Below are 12,585 nucleotides of genomic sequence, written 5' to 3' on the forward strand. Positions count from 1 at the left end.
ATATATATATATATATATATATATATATATATATATAAATAAAAAAAATCATAGCTGCCAAAAGGGCACCTACTATTTTGTGTATTGAGGAGGAAACATTTCTGCATAGTTTTAAATATAGAAATTTCTACAGCATTGTCAAATAATAATAAATACACTGCTGCATATTGCTAACAAAATGTGTTTTTATGGACTCCTGGCCCCACCACACAACTACCACACTGAAGTTACAATCTGAAATTGCACAAATAAATAAATTAAAAAAAAACATTTTCTAAGTAAGTCCTACCTACTCTGCAAATGAAAGTGATCTGCTGCCTGACTCAGGCACACACTGTACAAGTCTGTCTCACACTGTGAATAGTGGTTTAGTGCACACTCAGAAATCCTCTCAAATGCTAATGCTTTACTCAATAGAAATATGCTGTAGCGCCCTCTGGTGGCTGCCAAAATGTAAAAAAAAATAAAATGTTTTTAAATAATAGTTGTGCTTGCCTCATGGAGCCCACTGGGCCCCTAACAGGAGTCACCCTATTCACCCCCTGATGGCGGCCCTGCAGAGACATAAGGTTTGGGGTAGCTTGTCACATGGATTGTAGTTGCAGCAGTAAGGCAGTCCATGATTTATTTTGGGTAGAATGAAAAACAGAGGAGAGATGGTAAGCCTCTCTGAATAGGTGGGTTTTCAAAGAGCAGGGTAGAGAGTTCCAGTGGACAGGAGCAGCGCAAGAGAGGGACCTAGAGATAATAGGAGTTGAAAGATGTCGGTCATCGTTTAATTGAATGAGAACTTGGAAATGGCACAGAGATTGGTGAAGACCAGGTCAATTAAGTTTCCTTTAGAGTGGGTTGGAGATGTTGTCCACTGGTAGAGGACAACAAATGTGGTAAGGGTTAGAAGAGACAGCAGACATGTTCGGCTACAGCAGTTGTGTTAGAGGAGGGGAGCCAATGTGAGGGCTAACAGGTTAAATGATAGTGAAATTAATAGGTCATGAATAAAATTTAGCTTATTGCATACAAAACGGCATTCTAAAGGCACAAGAGATTTACAAAGTATTAACAGAAGTGAGGGTAATGAGGTTGAGAGGATTACGTGGGCAAGATTTTGGAGGTATCATTCATGGTAGTGAGTAGAAAGAAGCAGAAGGTGAAGCTGTGTTAGCGTGATATCCCCAGCTGCAAGGAGAATAAAGTTGATAAGAGAAAGAGAATGAGAGTGTCTTATGTGAGTGTCTAAGTTTAGTATCAGTGGAGAATGGTTGGCTGAGTGATATTAGATAGGAAGAGAGTTCATGTGTGTTGTAGAGGGGAGACTATAGAAGAGAAGGAGAGATATGAATAGTCTGAGTGCTGTTTGTGAAAGTAGGCGCTGTGACTTTAAGGAAAAGGGAGAATAAGGTAAAGGCAGGAATAGAAAAGTGTAGCATGTTGAACTGACGGGAAATTTGGAAAGATTGGACAACTTATTAACAGGTGCTTATTCTTAGAAATACGTACCTATTTATAAGTTGTCCACGCCTTTGTATAACTTGTGTATAACTTGTGTATAACTCAAGTGCACTTATAAACTCCACTCACATGCTGCAAATACATATACCCTGGCAAGCTAGGGGTATCCAATGTATGGGTAATAGCAGTACTACAGGAGAATACAGTGGATATAGCACCTTCTTATCACAAGTGGAAAACAGACACAGGAAAGTTTAAACTACATAAATGGCAATAAAACAAAATACTAGAGAATAAAGAGTTAAGAGAGAGCAAAACACTGGGTAAAGCAGATAGACAGACACAGAGTTAATAGTGTCTTTTATAGTCTTCTATATAGACCTATTCTCTATAGGGTCTGTTTATGAGATTCTCCTGCATTCTAAAATGTGCAAATCATTTAATTATGTCATTTTTCGACTATTATGGTCCTTTAACTGTTTTTATTAAAGGGACACTAAACCCAATTTAAGCAACGTTCTAATTTACTCCTATTATAAAATTTTCTTCTTTCTCTTGCTATCTTTATTTAAAAAGCAGAAATATGATGCATAGAAGCTGGGCCATTTATGGTTGAGAGCCTAGGTTATGCTTGCTTATTGGTGGCTAAATGTAAGACACCAATAAATAAGCGCTATCCATGGTGCTGAACCTAAAATTGGCTGACTGTTAAGATTTACATTCCTGCTTTTTAAAGATAGCAAGAGAACGAAGAAAAATTGATAATAGGAGTAAATTAGAGCATGATATTTTAAGCAACTTTCTATCTGAATCATGAAAAAGAAAATGTGGGTTTAGTATCCCTTTAATAACATTAAGGGGTAAATGTATCAAATGTCGGATGGACATGATCCACTGTAGCGGATCATGTCCGCCCAACATCGATAAATGCAGACAGCATATGCTGTCAGCATTTATCATTGCACAAGCATTTCTGGTGAAATGTTTGTGCAATGCCGCCCCTGTACATTCGCGGACGCTAGCAGGGGTGTAAATCATCCCGATCGTATCCGATCGGGAGGATTGCAGTCCGCTGCTTCTTAGCTTATGTTTCCGATACGCTGCATGATAAATCTACCCCTAAGAATGTTTTGATAAGCTATCAGCTTAAACTGCAGCACACATAATATTGAAGTTTAATGACACAATGATCAGGTATGAGCTAGTTCTGAGAACAGTCTTCATTAACAAATAGCATTGATATCATTCAGATAAAACTGTCCCATCAAGACAATACTTTACATAAGATCCCAAATTCACTGAATATAACACACTCTATATACATTACATTTTACGGATTAGCTGGAATTATAGCTACTTATCTATGTTTTTGATCTCTTAGTTGAATAGTTTACATATTTTTTTCCTTTTCAACAAATAAGAAGCAAGAAGATTTATAGAGCTATTGTTCGGCCTGTTGTGTCATGTCCATTTATAATGGATTTAACATTCCTTTTTCTAGACGTCTGATATTGTATAACCAGTGATTACCATTAAAGGGACAGTAAACACTTTGATGTTCTAATATAAAATGCTTAATTATACATAGTAAAAATGCAATAGCATATGGCAGGCTACACAAGCCTAACCTTGCTACATATGTCTTTGTCATTTGCAGTTTGTTATCTAATCCTTTCTGCTGATTCCAAACACTGGAGATTTTATTAACACAGGGGCATGGCAAACCCTGCCATCTCAACACTTTCCTTACTGAAGGAGCCAATAACTTCAGATAGGCTCCTTCACATAAGGAAAGTGGTAGGTAGAGTTAGAGATTGACCATTGAAAAACAATTGCAGTGCACTAGGTGCTAATTTCTTCTAATATATTTCAGACTCTGCTAATATGTTATCTTATTATATTGTTATCAATTGGAAGACTGCAGATAAATGTAATTACAAGATGTGTACTGTTCCTTTAAAGGGATATGAAATCCATTTATTTTCTCTCATGATTTAAATTTAAACAACTTTCTAATTTAATTCTATTATACAATGTGGTTCATTCTCTTAGTATCCCTTGTTGAGGGAGCAGCAATGCACTACAGGTTGCTAACTCAACACATTGGGATAGCCAGAGAAAATAAGGACATTTCTTTAAAATTGTATGATGTATCTGTGAATTTACTGCTCATTTACCATCATATATAGCTATAGAACAGTTAGTTGCTCAATCTGATGCTTGATGCTACTCAAATTATCAGACATAAACAGATGTGAAAAATGGTAACTGCCTTCTCTATGGCTTGAATAAACTATAAAGCTATCTTCTTGTTGTTTAAACCAACGATGTTTGCTTTTTTTTTTTTAGAATATAAAAAAGGACGGCTTATATTTCTTTATTATGGTGGTGAGAGTCCACAAGATCTTACGCATGGGAAGTTCATCTCCTGGCCAGCAGGAGGAGGCAAATACACTCTACACCAGAGATTTAAGTGTCCCTCCTATTTCCCTTTCCCTCCCAGTAGTTATTTGTGTCGTCAAGGAGAGGGCAAGGATAGAGGTGTTCTAAATTTATTGAAGAATTTTGGAGACAGTCCCTCCATGGATAGTTCCTGGAAAAGAGGGACGTAGGAGAGTTGTGGCTATGCAATGTAAATCTCCTTCTTTGAGTTATGGTCACAAGCCGGCGACGGATGTCACTTTGACAGTTCCTTCATCCTCCACCTGATGGGCCATGAAGACGTACTCCCTTAGTACTCTACTGCACCATCTGAAGTGACAGTTGGGTTAGATCAGTGTAGGGGACTCTATATTGGTGAGTATAGTTTGTCTCACACAGCCCACAGGCTTAGAGAAACCCAAGCAGCAGGGTACTTCTGGGCCTCCCTGTATCATCTACACTTAAAGGGTTCCCTATAGTCAAATCCACAGGGGCAGAGTGCTTAGTTGGATGTTTGTGCAAAAGGGGTTACTATTTGTGCCTGAAATTTTTGTGAAGAAAATATATGTTGGTGATATAGGTTTTTAGTTGCGGATCCTTTAAATATCCACAGGTTAGTGCTCATCTCTCAGCAGAGGGCTGTTTTCAGGAGCGCTAATGGAGCCAGATACTGCAATCAAGTCAAGAGGCAGAAGGAGACTTTGTGCAGTATTTTCAAGCCAGGCAGGAGTGATTTAATTGATTTTCCTGCCAAGCACAGCGTATTGGAGCACAACCCGCCTCTTCCTGTTCTCTTTCATCACAGCCATAGTGTGCAGCAGGAGCTCTCCATCCACACTGTTTTTGTTACCAGAGAGGGTAAGTGGCATCCTATACCATGAGCTGGGGTGTTGGCATTGGGAGTTATTCTAGCTACTTCTGCCTTTCTTCATTTTTGGAAAATGTATTTTATCCCTCAGTCTCTATGGCAGTGTTAGAGAGTGTTATGGCTACTTCATGTATTGCTAGAATTCTCATGACTTTATTGTCTGTTTTCCTTGCAACACCTTTCTTAAAAGTAATGTTTTAAGTTATTATCTGTGCACATTTTCTGTGGTAATGGAGCAGACTGGTGCTGTAGCTGCTGGACTTGACCCACTTGAGGAAAGGACAGGAAACTAGAGGGTTTCCTTAAGAAGGCTTTTTTTACTTTTTTTTTATTGTTATTTCAGCCAGCAGTAGGTATAGCTGCTGTTGCAAGAGTTGCATTTTTCTGGTGTGATTCTCTATCTGACCTAGTCTCAGAAGAGTCATCCCTAGAGGATATTTAGGAACGCATCCTTTGCTTAAGGATAGCAAATTCTTTTATTTGTGAAGCAGTCATTTAGATAATTCGCATTAATGCAATAAATACAGCTTTAGCTATTCTCGTTAGGAGGGTTCTCTGGTTGAAATCATGATCATCTGACATGGTTTTTGATGTCTTGTTTGGCCCTGGCTTATTATTTCCACAGTGATGGATGGCAAAGGAGCTTTTTCGCCCCAGGACAAGAAAACTAGACCTAAGGGCAAATCTGGTAATCTCTTTTGCTCCATTTGCCAGTCTAAGAACCAGGGTTCGTCTTCATCTCAGAAACCAGAGTCTTCCAAACCTATCAGGAGACTAAATCTGGTCTAGAACAAATCCAAGCAGACTAAGAAGTCCACTTCCAATAACAAGTTTGCATGAAGGTGCGGCACCCTATCCGGACTCTCCTCCAGTAGGGTGCAGATTAAGCCTTTTTCATGAGGCATGGTTTCAATCTGTTCAGGATCCTTGGTTGATGGATATTGTGTCTCAGGGTTGCTCAATAGGTTTCCGGTCAGGGTCTCATATCTCAAAGAACCCATAAGAGTACTAGCCGATACTCTGGAGGATATGGGAGTCATTGTCTCAGTTACGGTGGAGTATCAGGGGAAGGGTTTCTAGTCCAATCTGCTCATTGCCCCAAAGGAGGGCGCGTTCAGGGCCATTCTAGATCTAAAATCTTTGAACAGATTTTTGAGAGTTCCTTCCATCAAGATGGAAACCGTCAGATCTATTCTGCTGCTAGTACTTCAAGTTTAGTTTATGACAACATTAGATTGAAGGATGCTTATATACACATTCCGATACACAGGGATCATTGTTTCCTCCATTTTGCAATTCTTGACAGACACTATCAATTTATAGCTCTTCCATTTGATCTTGCCACTTCTCCCAGGATCTATTTTTGACAAATAAATGCAAATTCAAGCTACAGCCAGCCTGTCAATACCCACAGTCATGTTCTTATCCTTCTATTGCTCAGTGCATGGAGTTTGTAGACCTGATTGTGGCGGCATCAGACGTTCCATTCCGTTTGCAAGGTTTCACTTGCGTCCCCTCTAGCTTTGCATGTTGAGATAGTGGAATGGAGATTACTCCAACCTATATCTGTTGATTCATCTTGACCCATCAGACAGTCTCTGTCCTGGTTGATGGCCAGCATTCCTGTATCTCTGGCTATGGGGTTCCTTTGTCCATCGTTGTTAATAATTACCACAGATGCTAGCCTATCAGGGGAGCAGTCTGGGGATCTCAAAGTGCTCAGGGCCTTTGGCTGCCTCATGAAGTGGATCTTCCAATAAATGTCCTGGAGCTGTGTGCGATCTTCAGGGCTCTCCAGGCCTGGCCACTACTCAGTTCAGTTTCCGTCATTCGCTTTCAGTCAGGCAATATCACGGTGGTGACCTAAATCAATCATCAGGGGGATACACACAGTCCTTTAGCAATGAAGGAGGTTTCTCGTATCCTACATTGGGCAGAGGTTTATCAATGTATCATCTCAGCCATTAATATCCCAGGGGTAGGGATCTTCAGGTGTAACTGGTAGACACACTAGCAGCTTCTTGGCCTTATCTAGTTTACCTGCTTCCTCCAATTGTCCTGCTACCTAGAGTGGTTGCTCGGATCAAGCAGGAACACATTTCAACAAACCTAATAGACCCTGCATGGCCTGGCAGAACATGGTACGCCAATCTAGTTTGGATGTGCAGCACTCTGAGGGTACATTCTTTTTAAAATCTCCAGTCTCTCAGTTTAACTGCTTGGACATTGAACTCTTAGAGGACGAATTATGAAGCTCCGAATGGAGTTTGATGCCCCTGTTTCCGCAGCAGTTATGAAGCAGCAGTCTAAAGACCGCTGCTCCATAACTTGTCCGCCTGCTCTGAGGTTGCGGATATCAATCCGCCCGATCCTATACGATCGGGTTGATTGACACCCCCTGCTAGCGGACGATTGGCAGCAAATCTGCAGGGGGCGGCATTGCACAAGCAGTTCACAAGAACTTCTTGTGCAATGATAAATGCTGACAGCGTATTCTGTCGTAATTTATCGATGTGCAGCGGACATGATATGCTACATCGTATCATGTCCGCTCACACTTTTTTAAATCGGCCCCTAAGTCCTTTCTCAAAGAGATTTTTCTAATTCTGTTACAGAGACTTTGATTCAGGCTCGCAATCCTGTCACCAGACGAATTTACCTCAAAGTATTAAAAGGTTATTCTTGGCATTCTGCTAGAATACTTTGTATCTTACAATTTTTTTAGGATGGCCTAGATAAGGGTTTATTGGCTAGTTCTCTTAAGGGTCATACCTCAAATGTTTCTGTTTTGTTGCATAGGAAACTAGCTTGTTTTCCTGATATTCAGGCGTTCATTCAGGCTCTGGTTAAAATCAGACCTGTTATAAAGTCTATTTATCCTCCATGGAGTATAAATTTGGTTGTTAGAGTCTTACAATATCCTCAGTTTGAACCTATGCATACTTTGGATATTCAATTGTTGTCTTGGAAGGTTTTGTTTTTGTTACCTTTATTTCAGCCAGAGGAGTTTCAGAACTATATGCTCTTTCTTGTGAGCCTCCTTATTTAGTTTTTCATCAGGACAAAGCAGTGTTGCATACTTGTTAGTACTAGATTTCTGCCTAAGGTAGTATCTTCTGAAAATATTAATCAGGAGATTGTTGTTTCATCTTTATACCCTAATCCAAAATCATCAAAGGAGAGACTGTTACATAATCTGGTTTTGGTCAGGGCATTAAAGTATCATTTACAGGCTACTAAGGACTTCCGTCAGTCCTCCAGTTATTTTGTTTTGTTGTCAGGTAAACGCAAGGGCCAAAAGGCTATCTCTGTTTCTTTAGCTTCTTGGTTAAAAGTTTGAATCATAGATAGTGTATTATGAATTTCTCAAGGCCATCGGGGAGGCCAAACAACGCCTGCTCCATCTGATGCTGAACGGGGCTAAGGGGCTCATACCTAAGTACTGGAAATCACAACAAACTCTAAGTCTGCGGGAGTGAAAGGCTAGGGTTGGAGACATGCTTCGGCTGGAAAAAGTTTCACTATCTGAAAACAGGCAAAGTGGTGACACACAAGCTTATGCTGTTAACATGTGAAGTCAAAGATCTTTAATCATGGCTCAAGACCCTATGGGCCCATACAATACCAGAGAACTTCAAATTCTACCATCACACTATTCTCCCCTTATCCCCCACATATCTGTGCGTGAATCTCCACCACTCGTCCCCCCCCACCCATTTTTTTTCTTTGACCTCCCCTTTTATTCTCAATATACACATGCTCCCCCTTTCTTTTCTTCCCCTTTCTCCTCCCTTCTAACTCCTTCATGTCTTTCCTATTTAGTGTGTAAAGAGAATAGGGACCTAAGTTATCACTGCACTATTGACCAAGGCTTGATGTATCACCGATATTATCCACTAAAAGATATTGACAATACCAATGTTACCTGTACTATTAAAGCAAAAGTAATATAACAAGTTCAAATTTGCTGGACTTTCAAACCTCACCTACATCACAAGACTTTTGATAGACCTTTCTTCACCTCTCTGAGGACTGAAGCCGTGCAACATAGCAGGGCAAACATTTAATGCTGTAAAAAACATCTCCTGAATGTGTCGTTAATATTGTCTCTGTATTGTTGTTTACTTACAATAAAGCTTGTTTAAAAAATGTTTTAAAAAAAAAAAGAGCTAAAAAATAATGTAAACAAACAATTATATAATACATTTTTCTTTTAATAAAATGGATATAATCTTGCAAAATAAAATAAGTTTGATTCATAGAGCTTACTTGGAGGCGAGCCAGCAGGTGCCTTTAAGAATTACAGCTCATTCTGCTTGTTCTGTTTCTACTACTTGGGCCTTGTAGGCTTACGTTAAACAAATTTGCAAGGCTGCAACCTGGTCTTGTTTACATTCTTTCCAGAGGCGGCTTTTTGAAGGAAGGTCCTTCAGGCAGTAGTTCCTGATAAAAGGTGCCTGCCTTTACCTTTTTTGTCCCACCCATTTTTTTTGTGTGAACTCCACAGCTTGGGTATTGGTTCCCAACAGTAAGGTCTCATGGATTCTCACCACCATAAGAAAGAAAACATAATTTATTCTTACTTGATAAATACATTTCTTACTTGATGTTGAGAGTCAACAAACCCGCCCAAAAAAAATAATGCAGTCCTAGTTTTCACTTCTTTACCCTACTATCTTTCTTATTTCTTCCTCCTATCCTTGGCTATACGTACTACTAGGAGAGAAAGGGTAGGAGGGATACTTAAAGCTCTGGTGTAGGGTGCCTTTGTCTCCTCCTGGTGGTCAGGAGATGAACTTCCCATAAATAAGGCCTTATGGACTCTCACCATCAAGAAAGAAATTAATTTATCAGGTAAAAACAATTATGTTTTTGCACAAAATAAGTAAAATAAAACATTTTAAATGTATATTCAAATTATTAGGATATACTTTTTACATACCTAGGTATTGATGTCCATTGGCGCATAATTCCAGTCCCAAATGCACTGATCAGTTGTGCATACATTGCTAGAGATAGAGAACTTTACATAAAAAAAATTTAATTTATAAAAGATGTTTTATTATTCAAATATATTAAAGTGATATTTTAAATAAAATTAAAAAAGCTGTATAAATAATTATCGCCATATAGAAATGTTTACTTCATTCTTTAAAGGGATACGAGAGTCAAAATGAAAAAAACTTGCATGATTCAGATTAAGCATGTTATTTTAATTTCACTTCTATTTTCAAATGTACTTTTGTTAAAAAAGAATATGTACATATCCTATAGCAACGTAAGCTAGTTGGTGAATGGGGCCTGCACACATTTTCTCACTAGATGTGTTCAACTAGGTGCCAGTAGTGAATTGCTGCACTTCAGCAAAGGATAACAAGAGAATGAAGGAAATGTGATAATAGAAGTAAATTGGAAAATTGTTTAAAATTGTATGTTCTATCTGAACCATGAAAGAAAAAATTTGGGTTGCACGTCCCTTTTAATATATATTATATTTTGCATAAGCACAAGTTTTTGAGAATTTATCTAAAATGATGCTACGCTGTACTGGTTCTCAGATTGTCCCTATTCTACATTGAAATTGCCCCTGTTTGCTGTTGCACTTAGATCGATCCATAAACTTTTCCTGTTTCTTGTTTTACAGGTCTTATAACAATGGTCGTGCTAAGAACATGAAATCGCATTTCATCGGACATTTATTGTGTACATTTATTTCATTATGAATGTGGACTGCTATATACTCCAATGGGGCCAAACTATGCCCACCAGAAAGACTTGGCAGTTTTCAAATGCAAAACTGTGGAATAATATATTTTAACTGTTTAACTACTGTAATTGAATGGCTGCAAAATTTTACCAGTTAGTCCATTATGGATGAGCGAGAATCTTTTGTTTAACGATATCTGTGAATTGAAACTGCATTTTATATGTGTGTATGCCTATAAATTACTTTTATTGAAAATGAATTTTTTTTTTTTAATACTTTGTTTGTTTTCCAGTATTATGAAAGTTTACACATGAATCAAGTCTGGTTCAATACAAATTAATTGTATCTTAAATCTAATAATAAATATAAGAAAGAAAATTCAAACTTGTGTTGAGTATGAGCTGATAACCCTTCTACATACAGAACCTATTTACACCAACTATATTCAGTACTCTTGCACACAGACCAACTGAAACAAGATACCATTCAGCCAGCATTTTACCGACATGGCAGATATATGGGGCTCAGGTCAATGTAGATAGAATAAATATAGTAAAAAAAAAATGACCTGTTTATTGTAAAACATATTTTAAACCTGTGTGTGATTCTAATTTGAAATAAACAATCATTTAAATTAAGTCCTAGTAGTTTTACGGCTAGATTACGAGTTGTGCGTTAGGCTTAAAAAGCATCGTTGGCCGGTCCTAATGCTGCTTTTTAACGCCCGCTGGTATTACGAGTCTTGCAGGTACAGGCTCACTTTTTTGGCCAGACTTGGAAATACCGCAAATCCACTTACGTAAATTGCGTATCTTCTTTTTTCAATGGGACTTGCATAGCGCCGGTATTACCAGTCTGCCAAAAAGTGAGCGGTAGACCCTCTCCTGTCAAGACTGGTACCGCATTTTAAAGTCAGTAGTTAAGAGTTTTACACTACAACGCCGTAGCATAAAACTCTTAACTAAAGTGCTAAAAAGTACACTAACACCCATAAACTACTTATTAACCCCTAAACCGAGGCCCTCCCACATCGCAAACACTTAAAATAAAATTTTTAACCCCTAATCTGCCGAACTGGACATCGCCGCCACTATAATAAATATATTAACCCCTAAACCGCCGCACTCCCGCCTCGCAAACATTAGTTAAATATTATTAACCCCTAATCTGCCGGCTCTAACATCGCCGCCACCTACCTACATTTATTAACCCCTAATCTGCCGACCCCAACATCGCTGCCACTATATTAAAGTTATTAACCCTAAACCTAACACCCCTAACTTAAATATATTTAAAAGAAATCAAAATAAATATTCCTATCATTAACTAAATTATTCCTATTTAAAACTAAATACTTACCTATAAAATAAACCCTAAGCTAGCTACAATATAACTAATAGTTACATTGTATCTATCTTAGGGTTTATTTTTATTTTACAGGCAAATTTGTATTTATTTTAACTAGGTAGAATAGTTACTAAATAGTTATTAACTATGTACTAGCTACCTAGCTAAAATAAATACAAAGTACCTGTAAAATAAAACCTAAGTTACAATTACACCTAACACTACAATATAATTAAATTAATTCCCTAAATTAAATACAATTAAATAAAATTAGCTAAAGTACAAAAAACCCCCACTAAATTACAGAAAATAATAAACAAATTACAAGATTTTTAAACTAATTACACCTAATCTAATCCCCCTAACAAAATAAAAAAGCCCCCCCAAAATAAAAAAAGCCCTACCCTACACTAAATTACAAATAGCCCTTAAAAGGGCCTTTTACCCCAAAGTAATCAGCTCTTTTACCAAATAAAAAAAGCCCTACCCTACACTAAATTACAAATAGCCCTTAAAAGGGCCTTTTGCCCCAAAGTAATCAGCTCTTTTACCTGTAAAAAAAATTACAAATCCCCCCCAACATTAAAACCCACCACCCACACAACCAACCCTACTCTAAAACCCACCCAATACCCTCTTAAAAAAACACTAACCCCTTGAAGATCACCTTCCCGGGAGAAGTCTTCATCCAACCGGGCCAAAGTCCTCAACGAAGCCGGGAGAAGTCTTCATCCAAGCCGGGAGAAGTGGTCCTCCAGACGGGCAGAAGTCTTCATCCAGACGGCATCTT

General features: G+C 38.2%; 1 protein-coding gene across 2 annotated transcripts in view; it reads left to right on the plus strand.

Moving 5' to 3' along the window:
* The window catches only part of MOSPD1 (motile sperm domain containing 1), a 106,710-nt gene extending 95,878 nt beyond the window's left edge, over positions 1-10,832 (plus strand). For both annotated transcript variants that reach the window (XM_053699269.1, XM_053699270.1), the window contains one exon: positions 10,386-10,832. In XM_053699269.1, the coding sequence (XP_053555244.1) occupies positions 10,386-10,417 (32 nt within the window). In that variant the 3' untranslated portion in view covers positions 10,418-10,832. The remainder of the gene's footprint in view (positions 1-10,385) is intronic.
* Positions 10,833-12,585: the final 1,753 nt, after the last annotated feature.

The sequence above is a fragment of the Bombina bombina genome, chromosome 1 (assembly GCF_027579735.1).
Source record: "Bombina bombina isolate aBomBom1 chromosome 1, aBomBom1.pri, whole genome shotgun sequence".
NCBI lineage: Eukaryota > Metazoa > Chordata > Amphibia > Anura > Bombinatoridae > Bombina > Bombina bombina.